The sequence below is a fragment of the Oncorhynchus tshawytscha genome, unplaced genomic scaffold, assembly GCF_018296145.1.
Source record: "Oncorhynchus tshawytscha isolate Ot180627B unplaced genomic scaffold, Otsh_v2.0 Un_scaffold_88_pilon_pilon, whole genome shotgun sequence".
Lineage (NCBI taxonomy): Eukaryota > Metazoa > Chordata > Actinopteri > Salmoniformes > Salmonidae > Oncorhynchus > Oncorhynchus tshawytscha.
In genome coordinates, this window is record NW_024609646.1 from 146211 (window position 1) to 163729 (window position 17519).

A 17519-nucleotide genomic window follows, 5' to 3' on the forward strand; every position below is an offset into this window, starting at 1 on the left:
TGGGTAGACTAGGGGTCATGGTGGTCTAGAACTGGGTAGACTAGGGGTCATGGTGGTATAGAACTGGGTAGACTAGGGGTCATGGTGGTATAGAACTGGGTAGACTTAGGGGTCATGGTGGTATAGAACTGGGTAGACTTAGGGGTCATGGTGGTATAGGACTGGGTAGACTAGGGGTCATGGTGGTATAGAACTGGGTAGACTAGGGGTCATGGTGGTATAGGACTGGGTAGACTAGGGGTCATGGTGGCATTGTACCACACATTCTGTTCTGATTGGCTGACAAGGCCACATTGAAGAGCAGTTGGCTGGCTGGGACTGATCTAGATGGAGAGCAGATGGGTTCACCACGGCATGCCCAGTGTGACACACAGACACACACACACACACACACACACACACACACACACACACACACACACACACACACACACACACACACACACACACACCTCAAGTTGTTAAGTGTGTGGTATTCTCATCATTTTTACAGTTGGCTGTCTGCTTATTGTCTTGTGCTGACTATTCCCCCTCTCTTAAGAACAGATAGAATGTTCTTACCATGGTGTGTTGTGTTGCTATAAATACCAGAGTTCAAAATGGGACAAGTTCTATAGTAAAGCAGTCATCTGTAAGCAGCAATGCATGGCCAGAAGGAGAGTATATGTGAGCAGCAATGCATGGCCAGAAGGAGAGTATATGTAAGCAGCAATGCATGGCCAGAAGGAGAGTATATGTAAGCAGCAATGCATGGCCAGAAGGAGAGCATATGTAAGCAGCAATGCATGGCCAGAAGGAGAGCATATGTAAGCAGCAATGCATGGCCAGAAGGAGAGTATATGTAAGCAGCAATGCATGGCCAGAAGGAGAGTATATGTAAGCAGCAATGCATGGCCAGAAGGAGAGTATATGTAAGCAGCAATGCATGGCCAGAAGGAGAGTATATGTAAGCAGCAATGCATGGCCAGAAGGAGAGTATATGTAAGCAGCAATGCATGGCCAGAAGGAGAGTATATGTAAGCAGCAATACATGGCCAGAAGGAGAGTATATGTAAGCAGCAATGCATGGCCAGAAGGAGAGTATGTAATAGCAATGCATGGCCAGAAACAGCAATGCATGGCCAGAAGGAGAGTAAGCAGCCAGAAGTAGATGTAAGCAGCAATGCATGGCCAGAAGGAGAGTATATGTAAGCAGCAAATGCATGGCCAGAAGTGGTTTCTGCAGCAATGCATGGTAAGTAAGCAGCAATGCATGGCCAGAAGGAGTAGTAAAATAGCAATGCATGGCCAGAAGGAGAGTATATGTAACAGCAATGCATGGCCAGAAGGAGAGTATATGTAAGCAGCAATGCATGGCCAGAAGGAGAGTATATGTAAGCAGCAATGCATGGCCAGAAGGAGAGTATATGTAAGCAGCAATGTATGGCCAGAAGGAGAGCATATGTAAGCAGCAATGCATGGCCAGAAGGAGAGCATATGTAAGCAGCAATGCATGGCCAGAAGGAGAGCATATGTAATCAGCAATGCATGGCCAGAAGGAGAGTATATGTGAGCAGCAATGCATGGCCAGAAGGAGAGTATATGTAAGCAGCAATGCATGGCCAGAAGGAGAGTATATGTAAGCAGCAAGTCTAATACGCGGTAGATTTGTTCTATGTGAGCTTCACCTTCTTAACTTCTAGTTTTTGCGTCTTTTACTTTAGGTTTTGTACACTAGTTTCAAACAGCTGAAAATACAATATTTTCGGTTATTGAAAATACATTTCACAGCAGTTTAGATGTTACAATGATTCTCTACACATGCTTGTTTTGCCACTTAAACTGAAATTAGGTGAGCTATTAGAATTTTAGCAACCAGGAAATGGCAGAGTGGTTTCTGCATATTGCACCTTCAATAGACACAATGCTTGGAAAAACTACCCATGTAAAAGTACTAAAATACTTTCTCTGCTTATATTTTCCACACCATCCAGGCTTAATTGTTAACATGAGGGTTTTGTAGACTGAATGAACTCTTGGGGTGTTTCCCTAGTGGCACACTATTCCCTACATAGTGCACTACTTTAGACCAGAACCCAATAAGTAGTGCACTATATAGGGCGTCAGTTGGGATGCATCCTCTCTCGCTAGCCTCTCTATTATCCTTAGTCTTGAACGTGATGGGTTTTTGAGGAGTCTGGCTGTATAGAAGACTGGCAGTTGAACACTTGAGACTTCACTGACTATAAGACTAGAGGGTGAAAGACTCCTTTGTTCCAGATGGATTCTGCTGTAGTCATCAGGGCACACGGGGTGTCACAGAGCACTCTATCATAGGGACGAGGGTGTCACAGAGCACTCTATCATAGGGACGAGGGTGTCACAGAGCACTCTATCATAGGGACGAGGGTGTCACAGAGCACTCTATCATAGGGACGAGGGTGTCACAGAGCACTCTATCATAGGGACGAGGGTGTCACAGAGCACTCTATCATAGGGACGAGGGTGTCACAGAGCACTCTATCATAGGGACGAGGGTGTCACAGAGCACTCTATCATAGGGACGAGGGTGTCACAGAGCACTCTATCATAGGGACGAGGGTGTCACAGAGCACTCTATCATAGGGACGAGGGTGTCACAGAGCACTCTATCATAGGGACGAGGGTGTCACAGAGCACTCTATCATAGGGACGAGGGTGTCACAGAGCACTCTATCATAGGGACGAGGGTGTCACAGAGCACTCTATCGTAGGGACGAGGGTGTCACAGAGCACTCTATCATAGGGACGAGGGTGTCACAGAGCACTCTATCATAGGGACGAGGGTGTCACAGAGCACTCTATCATAGGGACGAGGGTGTCACAGAGCACTCTATCGTAGGGACGAGGGTGTCACAGAGCACTCTATCGTAGGGACGAGGGTGTCACAGAGCACTCTATCATAGGGACGAGGGTGTCACAGAGCACTCTATCATAGGGACGAGGGTGTCACAGAGCACTCTATCATAGGGACGAGGGTGTCACAGAGCACTCTATCGTAGGGACGAGGGTGTCACAGAGCACTCTATCATAGGGACGAGGGTGTCACAGAGCACTCTATCATAGGGATGAGGGTGTCACAGAGCACTCTATCATAGGGACGAGGGTGTCACAGAGCACTCTATCGTAGGGATGAGGGTGTCACAGAGCACTCTATCGTAGGGATGAGGGTGTCACAGAGCACTCTATCATAGGGATGAGGGTGTCACAGAGCGCTCTATCATAGGGACGAGGGTGTCACAGAGCACTCTATCGTAGGGATGAGGGTGTCACAGACACTCTATCATAGGGACGAGGGTGTCACAGAGCACTCTATCGTAGGGATGAGGGTGTCACAGAGCACTCTATCGTAGGGATGAGGGTGTCACAGAACACTATCGTAGGGATGAGGGTGTCACAGAGCACTCTATCATAGGGACGAGGGTGTCACAGAGCACTCTATCGTAGGGATGAGGGTGTCACAGAGCACTCTATCGTAGGGATGAGGGTGTCACAGAGCGCTCTATCGTAGGGATGAGGGTGTCACAGAGCACTCTCGTAGGGATGAGGGTGTCACAGAGCACTCTATCGTAGGGATGAGGGTGTCACAGAGCGCTCTATCGTAGGGATGAGGGTGTCACAGAGCGCTCTATCGTAGGGATGAGGGTGTCACAGAGCACTCTCGTAGGGATGAGGGTGTCACAGAGCACTCTATCGTAGGGATGAGGGTGTCACAGAGCGCTCTATCGTAGGGATGAGGGTGTCACAGAGCACTCTCGTAGGGATGAGGGTGTCACAGAGCGCTCTATCGTAGGGATGAGGGTGTCACAGAGCACTCTATCATAGGGACGAGGGTGTCACAGAGCACTCTATCGTAGGGATGAGGGTGTCACAGAGCACTCTATCATAGGGACGAGGGTGTCACAGAGCGCTCTATCGTAGGGATGAGGGTGTCACAGAGCGCTCTATCATAGGGACGAGGGTGTCACAGAGCACTCTATCGTAGGGATGAGGGTGTCACAGAGCACTCTATCGTAGGGATGAGGGTGTCACAGAGCGCTCTATCGTAGGGATGAGGGTGTCACAGAGCACTCTCGTAGGGATGAGGGTGTCACAGAGCACTCTATCGTAGGGATGAGGGTGTCACAGAGCGCTCTATCGTAGGGATGAGGGTGTCACAGAGCGCTCTATCATAGAGATGAGGGTGTTACAGGGCACTCTATCGTAGGGATGAGGGTGCCACAGAGCACTCTATCGTAGGGATGAGGGTGTCACAGAGCACTCTATCGTAGGGATGAGGGTGTTACAGAGCACTCTATCGTAGGGATGAGGGTGTCACAGAGCACTCTATCGTAGGGATGAGGGTGTCACAGAGCGCTCTATCGTAGGGATGAGGGTGTCACAGAGCGCTCTATCATAGAGATGAGGGTGTCACAGGGCACTCTATCGTAGGGATGAGGGTGTCACAGAGCGCTCTATCATAGGGATGAGGGTGTCACAGAGCGCTCTATCATAGAGATGATGGTGTCACAGGGCACTCTATCGTAGGGATGAGGGTGTCACAGAGCACTCTATCATAGGGATGAGGGTGTCACAGAACACTCTATCGTAGGGATGAGGGTGTCACAGAGCACTCTATCGTAGGGATGAGGGTGTTACAGAGCACTCTATCGTAGGGATGAGGGTGTTACAGAGCACTCTATCGTAGGGATGAGGGTGTTACAGAGCACTCTATCGTAGGGATGAGGGTGCCACAGAGCACTCTATCGTAGGGATGAGGGTGTCTAAGAGCACTCTATCGTAGGGATGAGGGTGTCACGGTAAATAAACAGCCTAAAGGCTTCCCCAAACACCAGTATGTGCTCAGAGGGAAGCCAAGTCTGTCAGTACATGTAGATGGTTCCAGAGAAATTGGAGTGAATTTGCTGGGAAAGTCTTGTTTGGCAGGATGCAAGCTGAAACAAGATTGTGTGAAAGTTTCACATAGATCATCCAAGGTCCTGTACCACTGGTAGCTGGAATGTTGTGATATCACATCAGATTTGATTGATCATATACACATATTTAGCAGATGTTATTGCGGGTGTAGCAAAATGCTTGGTCATATCACTGTTTTTATTCATTTGCGGAAGAGAGAAGCTGTTGAACTCTTTATGTGTTCTCTATCATACAGTTGTTTGTTTATTCCTGAAGTTGGGAGTTCAGTAGTTGAATGGTCGGTCACTAGATCTGTTTAGGTTTCAAGGGCAACTGTTTAAATACTTACCAAGTTAGAGCTATAACAGTTAACTTAACAAGTCCCAAAAGTCACCCTATTCCATATATAGTGTACTACTTTTCACCAGGGCCCTATATAGTGCACTACTTTAGACCAGAGCTGTATTGGCCCTAGTCAACACTAAGTCATGCACTATATAGGGAATAAGGTGGAATTTGGGATACTGTATTGGCCAGAGTCCTGGATGACCCATGCCACCACCTCAACCCCCCTAACACCAACGGTAGCACCCAGCGACGTCACCCACCATGTGTGTGTGTGTGAAGAGATGGCCATGGGACTCAGAACCAGACAGAGCTGTCACAGTGCTGTCACAATGGCTCCCCAGTGTCCCTCCTTCTCAATGACATGATTGATAGACATTAATAAGGGCTTGTTTTCCCTGTAAGAATGGACCTGTGAAACATAATGCCTTTACTCAGGGTCCATCTGGGCTTTTCTGTACTTAGAGTTCATTTGTGTGGTTGATTTGTAGCTGTGTCTTGTCAACAAAACCCCTGTTCTGCCACCCACGGGGCCGTACCACCCATGTAGTGCTGAAGGGGGCTGGGGGTGCATTGAATGACAGCAACTATCCAGTCTTCACTCTATATTTTTGAAAATTAGAGTGACAGTTGAAATCAGTTGGAGAAGAAGTTTAAGATTTGAAATCTTCTGGAATATAAAAGATGTCTGTCCGTATTCCGGACTTCTAGATAGATAACAGAACTGCTCTCTGGGAGCAGTCAGAACTGACAAGCTGCGTGTGTCGGAGGGGAGGGGGGGCTCTTTGCTGTGGTGTACTTTGCCATGGCAACACGGGTTCTGCGAGGCTGCTGAGTGGTTACTGTAGTTCACCATGGGAACGACTTGGTGAGCACAGTCCTTATTTACTTCAGTAGAACAACATTATCAGTAAGTCATCAGTATCTTCCTAAAACACATCTGATACCTGTCATTGGTTACTCTTTTAAAATCTACACGAGGTATTTAAATGAGACTTGTAAACATGGCATAAAATACCTGTGTGTGTCTTTATTAATGTAGATGTGATCCAGGACTGTTTTATGCCTTGTTTATCTGAATGCTGCTTGTCTTGCTGTGTGTAGACACAAATGGTGATGACTATGATGTGTTTGAAGAGGGCTCCTGCTCCTCAGACTGACTGAAAGCATCTGGAAGAGGGAGGCTGTGTCCCAAACGGGCCCCTGTTCTATATAGTGCATTACTTTTGGGACGTAGCCAGAGAAAGACTGTTGTAAAACAGGCCCTTAACAGGAGAGGGGCTCGGCTATAGCCAGCCTTTAAAAGGGAAGGCAGTCAGGTTTTATCAGTTGGGTTGAAGAAATGAGAAACAGGAGGTAAGACAGCTGTGGCAGGACATGACTTTGTTGTCTGTTAGGGTTTTAACTATAATACTGAACAATACGGTATGTATTTGTTTTTAATCTAAACTATAAGTATTTAGGTTATACTATAAGGTGTTATTCGTATTGACATGCTATTACTAGTTTAGTGCTTTGGATTTGGTGCCAAGTACATAATGAAATATGTCTTCATCCCAAATGGCACCCTATTCCCTAAATAGTGCACTACTTTTGACCAGAGCCTTATGGGTAAGTAGTACCCTATACAGGGAATAGGGTGCTGTTTGAGACGTGGTTGTTATCACTGGATGGGTCATAAATATGTGGACAGTAGAAGAAGGGTGATTAATGAGTCTGAAGGCCTCACAATGTGAAAGTAGGAGCACTCACAGTCCCGTACTTTGCACTTTGTTTTCCGACTTTGATGAACAATGGGCTATCACTTTGTCCACTTTCGTTCTTGTTCACACACACACACACACACACACACACACACACACACACACACACAGAGAGAGAAAGACTGTGAACATCACTCACTTACAATGTTCATTGAATCTTTTTCACAGTACAAAGAAACTAAGAGAGTCACCTACTCCAAGCAGTGTAGAGGGGGAAACCAACTACTGCAGCGCCATGGCTGACCCAATAAAGCTGGCTGACCCAAAGCTGGCTGAACTAAGGTAAGTAGTAACGAATGTCTCTGAATATGCTGTTGTATCAACATCAATGCCCAACATTTCTTCAATCATTCTGCCTCTCTCTAAACTGTTCTATGACCTCACGATCACAGTGGAACACAGCGGTTTGAAACAGTAGAAATACTGGCTGTGTGTGTGTGTGTGTGCGTGCGTGCGTGCGTGCGTGCCGGCCTGACTGTCCGTCTGCTCTCCTGGCACAACCATGGCTCTGCTCTTGAATACCAGAGATCTATTAATAATCATCACCTCAATGCCAGAACACTTACGACATCTGCCCATTCACAGTCAGCCTGGGCTCACACCACTGACAACTAGCTGAGCTAAAGCTCTGCCTCTAGCCTCCAGCTAGCACACTGAGTTAGCAGTGAGTGAGAGAGAACCAGAGCCAATGAAACAAGCCTTGTGTTAGAGACAGTGTGTTTTCACAGGGGAACAAGAGGACTCAAGTCAAACCCCTACGACTGTCTGTACAGCTGTCCTAACATTGTCCCCAGGCTAAGCCCTTGTCCAAAATGGGACCCTATTTTCTACATAGTTCATGACCCGTAGGGTCTGATGAACAAGATTAGATCTGACCCTACAGTCATCTCCTTCTCCCATTGTCATCTCCTTGACCAACTGTCATCTCCTTGACCCACAGTCATCTCCTTGACCCACAGTCATCTCCTTGACCTACAGTCGTCCCCTTGACCTACAGTCATCTCCTTCACCTACAGTCATCTCCTTCACCTACAGTCATCTCCTTCACCTACAGTCATCTCCTTCACCTACAGTCATCTCCTTCACCTACAGTCTTCTCCTTCACCTACAGTCATCTCCTTGACCTACAGTCATCTCCTTCGCCTACAGTCATCTCCTTCGCCTACAGTCATCTGCTTCGCCTACAGTCATCTGCTTCGCCTACAGTCATCTCCTTCGCCTACAGTCATCTCCTTGACCTACAGTCATCTCCTTGACCTACAGTCAACTCCTTCGCCTACAGTCATCTCCTTCGCCTACAGTCATCTCCTTCGCCTACAGTCATCTCCTTCGCCTACAGTCATCTGCTTCGCCTACAGTCATCTGCTTCGCCTACAGTCATCTCCTTGACCTACAGTCATCTCCTTGACCTACAGTCATCTCCTTCGCCTACAGTCATCTCCTTCGCCTACAGTCATCTCCTTCGCCTACAGTCATCTCCTTCGCCTACAGTCATCTCCTTGACCTACAGTCATCTGCTTGACCTACAGTCATCTCCTTGACCTACAGTCAGGATCACAGCATGATGCAGTAGAGATGAGAATTCCCCTTTTCTGCTCCAGACCTGTTATGTCCCATTCCACCTGTACTAACACAGTGGTTTAACACAGGAGACACCGAGCTGGTATTATGTCCCAGTCCACCTGTACTAACACAGTGGTTTAACACAGGAGACAGAGCTGGTATTATGTCCCAGTCCACCTGTACTAACACAGTGGTTTAACACAGGAGACAGAGCTGGTATTATGTCCCAGTCCACCTGTACTAACACAGTGGTTTAACACAGGAGACAGAGCTGGTATTATGTCCCAGTCCACCTGTACTAACACAGTGGTTTAACACAGGAGACAGAGCTGGTATTATGTCCCAGTCCACCTGTACTAACACAGTGGTTTAACACAGGAGACAGAGCTGGTATTATGTCCCAGTACACCTATACTAACACAGTGGTTTAACACAGGAGACAGAGCTGGTATTATGTCCCAGTCCACCTGTACTAACACAGTGTACTAACACAGTGTACTAACATAGTGGTTTAACACAGGAGACACATAGCTTTTATTATGTCCCAGTCCACCTGTACTAACACAGTGTACTAACACAGTGGTTTAACACAGGAGACACAGAGCTGGTATTATGTCCCACATACTTAACTCAGGTACAGTATGTAAATCTGTTTCACATAAACAGGAAAACCACACATCCTGGCTCTTCAGCTAATAGTGTCGGTCTCTTTCCTCTTCCTCAGAGACAGCATGGCAGATTTTACAGTTCAGACGGCCAAGCACTCCAACTCTCCAATCTCCTTCACTCCCCTGCGGCCGCCCAGCGAACAGCAGTCCAAGGACCGGGCCTCCAAAAGGCTTTCCTCCGAGTCCAACGGGACCAGCGAGGGTGGGGCAGGGTCGCGGACGCCCGTGGAGATAACCGCACTGGAGGAGTCGTTTCGGCGCTTCGCCATCCACGGCGACACACGTGCCACAGGAAAGGACATGCATGGCAAGAACTGGTCCAAGCTGTGCAAGGACTGCGGCGTCATCGACGGAAAAACTGTCACCCTCACGGACGTGGATATCGTCTTCACTAAAGTCAAGTAAGGAAATCTTTTCTAGTAAGCTGTGTCCCAAATGGCGTAGTAGAAATCTTGCAGCGCAAATGGCACCCCATTCCCTAAATAGTGCACTACTTTTGACGGGAAGGGATTAGAGGAGAGGAGAGTGTAGGGAGGAGAGTGTAGGGAGGAGAGGGGAGATGGGGAGATGGGGAGAGGGGAGATGAGAAGAGGGGAGATGAGAAGAGGGAGAAGAGGGGAGAGGAGAGGAGAGGAGAGGAGAGGAGAGGAGAGGAGAGGAGAGGAGAGGAGAGGGAGAGGAGAGGAGAGGAGAGGAGAGGAGAGGAGAGGAGGAGTTGTTATCTTCCTTTCTGTTTCTTTCATCCTCATTGTAATGGTGAAATGCATTTCATTGAATCAACTGTTGTCTCAGTATAAAGGGATGACTGGTAGAGATCCATTAGTAGGATCCTCCTGTTATATAATAGTTATGTAAAGCAGACAGATACAGAGAGATAGTAGGATGGATGGTTTGACCTGGGACTGGGAACAAGGGTGCCAGTATCTAGATCAAGCTCAATTTGCTGATCGATGGACTTGGAATTTGAATTACACATACTAACTACTGCTTCCTGACAATATGGCATGTCAATGTCTATTGATATAAAACTATCTGCATTGGGACAGAAATAGATATAGATATGACATTCACAGGTAGGTTCTATGTTACCTTTCTATATTATATTCATGGGACATGGAATACTATATAAAATACTGTTTTCTAAGAATATACTGTATAAAAGGAAAGAGAGTCTCACTCGATATAGACTCCCAACAGTTGAATAGGAAAACCCCTCAGTAACAGTCATGTTGTGTGGTGTTGTTGCCCTCAGTAACAGTCATGTTGTGTGGGGTTGTAGCCCTCAGTAACAGTCATGTTGTGTGGGGTTGTTGCCCTCAGTAACAGTCATGTTGTGTGGGTTTGTAGCCCTCAGTAACAGTCATGTTGTGTGGGGTTGTTGCCCTCAGTAACAGTCATGTTGTGGGGGTTGTTGCCCTCAGTAACAGTCATGTTGTGTGGTGTTGTTGCCCTCAGTAACAGTCATGTTGTGTGGGGTTGTAGCCCTCAGTAACAGTCATGTTGTGTGGGGTTGTAGCCCTCAGTAACAGTCATGTTGTGGGGGTTGTTGCCCTCGGTAACAGTCATGTTGTGTGGGGTTGTAGCCCTCAGTAACAGTCATGTTGTGTGGGGTTGTTGCCCTCAGTAACAGTCATGTTGTGTGGGGTTGTAGCCCTCAGTAACAGTCATGTTGTGTGGGGTTGTAGCCCTCAGTAACAGTCATGTTGTGTGGTGTTGTTGCCCTCAGTAACAGTCATGTTGTGTGGGGTTGTAGCCCTCAGTAACAGTCATGTTGTGTGGGGTTGTTGCCCTCAGTAACAGTCATGTTGTGGGGGTTGTTGCCCTCAGTAACAGTCATGTTGTGGGGGTTGTTGCCCTCAGTAACAGTCATGTTGTGTGGGGTTGTAGCCCTCAGTAACAGTCATGTTGTGTGGTGTTGTTGCCCTCAGTAACAGTCATGTTGTGTGGGGTTGTTGCCCTCAGTAACAGTCATGTTGTGGGGGTTGTTGCCCTCAGTAACAGTCATGTTGTGTGGGGTTGTAGCCCTCAGTAACAGTCATGTTGTGTGGTGTTGTTGCCCTCAGTAACAGTCATGTTGTGTGGGGTTGTTGCCCTCAGTAACAGTCATGTTGTGGGGGGGTTGTTGCCCTCGGTAACAGTCATGTTGTTGCCCTTGGTAACAGTCATGTTGTGGGGGGTTGTTGCCCTCGGTAACAGTCATGTTGTGGGGGGTTGTTGCCCTCGGGTACAGTCATGTTGTTGTGGGGGGCTGTTGCCCTCGGTAATGTTGATCATGATCATTGTGCTCTAAACGCAGGTGAGGAAGGTGTATCTACAAATCATGAAGCTAAATGACAGGACAGGGCAGTCTGTTTTACATGTAGTCATATTTGTTTCGGGGGGGGCGCTGTTTGCTCAAGTATGAAGCTTTAATGAAGTGATTTGTTTCATCCTGACTGAGCCCTGAGAGTAGAGATGATTCTGCTAGACAGCGTCAGAACAGACCAGTACTGTAGCTGGAGCGAGGGGAGAGAGCAGTTCATTCACGACCACACTGACAACTGAAAATTCACAAAACAATGAATTTAGTATTTAGCAGCCATTTGCAAAATGTATAAAAATGCAGGAAACTAGCTCCATGGCTGGAATGTACTTTAAAACGGCAACATTTTCTCTCAGCTGCATGGCATAATGTGTACATTTGCAGGAAATTAGCTTTAAAACTGAAAAAAAAAAAAAACTGTCTGATGACTATATGGCTTCTTTAAATCCACATTTATTCAGGGGGGAAGTTGTCTACTGTACCACTGGGTTTCTCTGCCATACTATAGCCTATGTAATGAGTCTCTGTTGTCGTGCCATTTCATGCCAGTGATGATCCTTCCCTCTCACTGACTAGACAACCTGGACTCAGAGCATTTTGTATTATTCTGTACGTAAAGCTGAGACACTCCATTTAATATGATGTTTCATTTCGTATGGTATTTATTATTTGTGGATGTCCATCACCCATTTCATATGATACACTACAGTACATGACCAAAATAATGTTGACACCTGCTTGTCAAATTATCTCATTCCAAAGTCATGGGCATTAATATGGAGTTGGTTCCCCCTTTGCTGCAATAACAGCCTCCACTCTTCTGGGAAGGCTTTCCACTAGATGTTGGAATATTGCCGCAGGGACTTGCATCCATTCAGCCACAAAAGCATTAGTGAGGTCGGGCACGGATGTTGGGCGATTAGGCCTGGCCTGTAGTCAGCGTTCCAATTCATCCCAAAGGTGTTGGATGGAGTTGAGGTCAGGGCTCTGTGTAGGCCAATCAAGTTCTTTCACACCATCTCAACAAACCACTTTGTGCTAGGTGGCATTAACATGCTGAAACAGGAAAGGCCCTTCCCCAAACTGTTGCCACTAAGTTGGAAGCACCTCTTGAACATCAGCCTCATCTCCACTGTCACTTTCCAACCTTGTTGAGGATGGCTAGTTGTCAGGCTCAAAAAGCCTCACATTTGCCCGGATGGCCACCAATTTTTCAACCCTTGTATTGGTCAGCCTGTTGCGTGCTTTGGTGTGTATGTTCCCAAACAAGGACAAATTGCGCTCTGAGGCGGCTGATGTTGGTGGGATTTGGAGGATGATGGAGGCAACAGGGGGAAGAGCCTCAGATCCACAAAGTCCCTTCCACCAGGTGGCTGATGAGATATGTTGTCACGACTGTCATATTGCATCTCCATCCCTAAGCCCTTGCTTGGAAGTGTACTTCGCCAGACTACCAAGAACCTTGCCCTCATCCAGGCCAAGGTGGTGAGACACGGTAGTGATGACACCATAGGCCTGGTTGATCTCTGCACCAGACAGGATGCTCTTGCCAGCAGACTTGGGGTCCAACATGAATACTGCAGCGTGTATGGGCTTCAGGCAGAAGTCTTCACACTTTTTGATGTATTTCAGAACTGCAGTTTCCTCTGCTTGGAGCAACAGTGAAGTGGGCAGGGCAGTATGGATTTCTTCTCTTACATCTACAAGCAGAGTCTAATCATCAGACAGGATGGCATTGTCTCCCTCAATCAGTGCAATGGCTACTGCTACAGGTTTCAGGAGTTTCAGGCTGCTTACCACTCTCTCCTAAAATACACCATCCAGGAGGATCCTCTTGAGTTCTGTCCTTAGCGGCAGACTGTGATATGGCCATTTCTTGGAGAGACTCCTTCCCCTCCGGTTGACTGTCAAACATGATGACAACACCACCCCAACGGGTGTTGCTGGGCAGCTTCAATGTGGTGCTCTTATTCTTCTCACTTTGCTTGGTGAAGTAGATTGCTGCTATAACTTGATGACCCTTCACATACCTAACCATTTCCTTGGCTCTCTTGTAGAGTGTATCCATTGTTTTCAGTGCCATGATGTCCTTGAGGAGCAGATTCAATGCATGAGCAGCACAGCCAATGGGTGTGATGGGAGGGTAGGACTCCTCCCCTTTAGACCAAGCAGCCTTCATATTTCGCAGTATTGTCTGTCACCAGTGCAGATACCTTCTGTGGTCCAAGGTCATTGATGACATCTGAAATGTAGAGACCAGTATGTCTATCGTCCCTTGTGTCTGTGCTCTTGTAGAATACTGGTTGAGGGGTGGATATGATGTAGTTAATTATTCCTTGCCCATGAACATTCAACCACCCATCAGAGATGATTGCAATAGTCTGCTTTCTCTATGATTTGCATGACCATCAATTGAACTCTGTTGAACTCTGCATCCAGCAAATGAGTAGATAAAGCATGTCTGGTTGGAGGGGTGTATGCTGGGCGAAGAACATTCAGAAATCTCTTCCAATACACATTGCCTGTGAGCATCAGAGGTGAACCAGTTGCATACAGCTCGAACAAGACATTCATCAGCATTTCTCTGAGTACATTCCTCCATTGACTCAACAAAACTTCTAATTCCAGGAGGACTATGAGCTGTTGCTATCGATAAGGTGTCTGATTCATCATTTTCTGCTCAAGAAGTAGAGGGACTTTTGTCAGATGTTGCTTGTTGTGAGCGCTGAGGGAACTTTATGCACTTGGTCAGATGATTCTGCATCTTTGTTGCATTCTTTACATATGATTTGGCACAGCATTTGCAAATGTACACAGCTTTTCCTTCTACATTAGCTGCAGTGAAATGTCTCCACACATCAGATGTGGTATTTCCCTGTAAAAGAAAACAAAAATACAATTCCATGTACAGATAAATAGTTAAGCAGTTATATTAAACAACTCCTTTGTAAGATAAATGTTTATGGAAACAGGTGAATTAACACTCCTCGGTTAGCAGGCTCAAACAAGCTAAAACCCACATGGTAGCAAAAACTAACTAGCAGAAATTGTTAACAAGTTAGAAATGATTTAAACACACTTTGCTGTAGGTTACTATTTATTAGTTAACAAAAAAAACATGTATGTCATATAAAATATATTCACCCCACCCAGTATTGTAATCAAAACTTACCAGGAAGCATGTAGTCCTTGGCTTAGACAGTGTAGTAGTGTGAGCTCATTAGCATCTCATTAGTGTGCAAGATCTTGAGAATCAGCTGTACAGAATGCGCTGTGCATGCAGAGGGTTGCAATTCCATTGAATTGGGGATAGTTGAACCAAAATATGCCACAAGACCTAGAATTGCCTTATGTGTATCCCACAAAAAAAGGTTCACTGTTATAAGCTAACTTTTTTGATGAATTTAAACAAAATTCCTGGGCTTGACTTCCCATGATAAATTTCCGAAAAGTTTCTGACTCTTTGCAACTCTACTTAACCGATGATTTTTACGCTCTACGCACTTCAGCGGTCCCGTTCTTCGAGCTTGTGTGGCCTACCACTTCGCAGCTGAGCCGTTGCTGCTCCTAGACGTTTCCACTTCACAATAACAGCACTTACAGTTGACCGTTGAAGCTCTAGCAGTGCAGAAATTTGACGAACTGATTTGTTGGAAAGGTGGCATCCTATGACGGCGCCATGTTGAATGTCACTGAGCTCTTCAGTATGGGCTATTCTACAGCCAATGTTTGTATATGGAGATTGCATGGCTGTGTGCTTGATTTTATACACTTGTCTGCAACGGGTGTGGCTGAAATATCCGAATCCACTCATTTGAAGGGGTGTCCACATACCTTTGGCCATGTAGTGTATGTTACGAATTACAATTCGTATTATATGTTACGAACGTGCAAAGTGTACAATATGTTATCGAATTTGCAAAATGTAGGATGTGCTACGAATTCTAGATAGGTGGCTAACTTTAGCTAGCTGGCTAACATTAGCTCGGCTAGGGATTAGGGTTAAAGTTAGGTTAAAGGGTTAAGGTTAGGGGAAGGGTTAGCTAACATGCTAAGTAGTTGCAAAGTGGCAAAAAAAGTAGTAAGTAGTTGAAAAGTTGCTAAAATGCCAAAGTTATTCGTGATGAGATTCGAACTCGCATCCTTTGGGTTACTAGATGTTTGCGTTATACACCCACCCATCTATCCCGACCAAACCACCCTACTTTCATTTTGGCCTTAAGTAATCATCTGTCTTATGTAACCATACCAAACAACATATCATACTAATTTGAGTGTCACTGATTTACCTTTACTATGTTACGTCTAGTCTATGAGACCAGGCTGGACCTGCTGTAGTTCAGTACTATGGTGTCTACTGCCTACCCCAACCCCAACCCTACTGTGGTGAGCCAGGCAGCTGGATAGATGTTTTTTTCTCCAGTAAAAACATAAGAAAGTAAAAAAGTTAAGTCCCATCCCATCTTTAACACGGTATAAAAACTATATCCGCACAGTCTAGAACCGAAAGGCTTACCAAACGGCTAGCCACTCAATTGAATGATTTGTCCCAACCAGCCACCACCACAGATCCAGAGCTGTGTGTCAAGCTTCACAGTGTAGGAGTGCTGATCTAGGATCAGGTCCCCCCTGTCCTTATTTGTCAGAGCAGCTCACAGATCACTGCTCCTGTACATAGCCCATTTGTATATAGCCCATCCAACTACCTCATCCCCATACTGTTATTTATTGATTTATTTCTTGTGCTCCTTTGCACCCCAGTATCTCTACTTGCACATTCACCTTCTGCACATCTTTCACTCCAGTATTTAAATGCTATATTGTAATTACTTTGCTACCTTCGGCTATTTATTACCTTACCTCCCTTATCTTACCTCATTTGCACACACTGCATATAGACGTGTTCTATTGTGTTATTGACTGTATGTTTATTTATTCCATGTGTAACTCTGTGTTGTTTGTGTCGTACTGCTTTGCTTTATCTTGGCCAGTTTGCAGTTGTAAATGGGAACTTGTTCTCAACTACCTACCTGGTTAAATAAAGGTGAAATAAATCAAAAAGGAAGTTATCTAAAAGGCTAAACTGATCCTAAATCAGCACTCCTACGCTTTGTAGATGCTGTTTGATATGTCTGATTCCTTAGCAAGCTCCTGACAGGGTCATTTGAATTGGTTTCCAGAAGACACAGAGCCCTCCTCCTCCTCTCCTCAGACACAACGTGCCAGCTGGAAGTCCTATGTCCCATCTGACATTAGACAGCATGGAACAGGCACGGAGGAATGGAGCTCTCAACTGTTCAACACTGACGGATCGCCCAAACAAAATCAGTCACTGAAGGAGTCAATTTAATAATAAACCCCAAACAAGCCTGTTTACTGTAGCTTGCTGCTATGACAACAGGTTACCCGGGGAGACTGTTTGGCTTTACAGCCTTTTGTTTAGCGGATTTATCACCACAGCAATGGTTGTTTGTATTTGTGTTACCATGCACGACGACGTCTGAACGGAGAAGCAGAATGGTGTATAGTCAGTTTAAACAGCCGTACGCATGGCCCCTTGGAGGGGTGGATGTGATTGGTTGAGCTATAATAACACCTGACATCATGTTGATGACTACTATGCTGCGTACCAAATGGACCCTGGTTGAAAGTAATGCATCATTTAGGGAATAGGGCGCTATTTGAGGGTGCCATTTGGGACACAGCCCTAGTAGAAAGCAGAACACGGAACACCAGAAAATCTAAAAACTCTGTAGCCGAGAAGTTCACTTTCACACATAAACACATCGTCTGTCTCTGTCCAGGCAGTGCCTAAGATGCTTCTCCCTGTGTCTGTCTCTGTCCAGGCAGTGCCTAAGATGCTTCTCCCTGTGTCTGTCTCTGTCCAGGCAGTGCCTAAGATGCTTCTCCCTGTGTCTGTCTCTGTCCAGGCAGTGCCTAAGATGCTTCTCCCTGTGTCTGTCT

At 46.2% G+C, this 17519-nt stretch overlaps 1 protein-coding gene across 4 annotated transcripts in view; it reads left to right on the top strand.

The window, feature by feature from the left end:
• The window catches only part of LOC112240780 (tubulin polymerization-promoting protein), a 29090-nt gene that overhangs the window by 4847 nt on the left and 6724 nt on the right, over positions 1-17519 (top strand). For 2 of the 4 annotated variants that reach the window (XM_042316616.1, XM_042316613.1), the window contains exons 2-3: positions 7191-7304; positions 9310-9654. In XM_042316616.1, the coding sequence (XP_042172550.1) occupies positions 7258-7304; positions 9310-9654 (392 nt within the window). In that variant the 5' untranslated portion in view covers positions 7191-7257. Of the gene's footprint in view, positions 1-6041; positions 6128-6595; positions 6616-7190; positions 7305-9309; positions 9655-17519 lie in introns of those variants that run through there. The other 2 variants (XM_042316614.1, XM_042316615.1) reach the window with 2 other exon arrangements.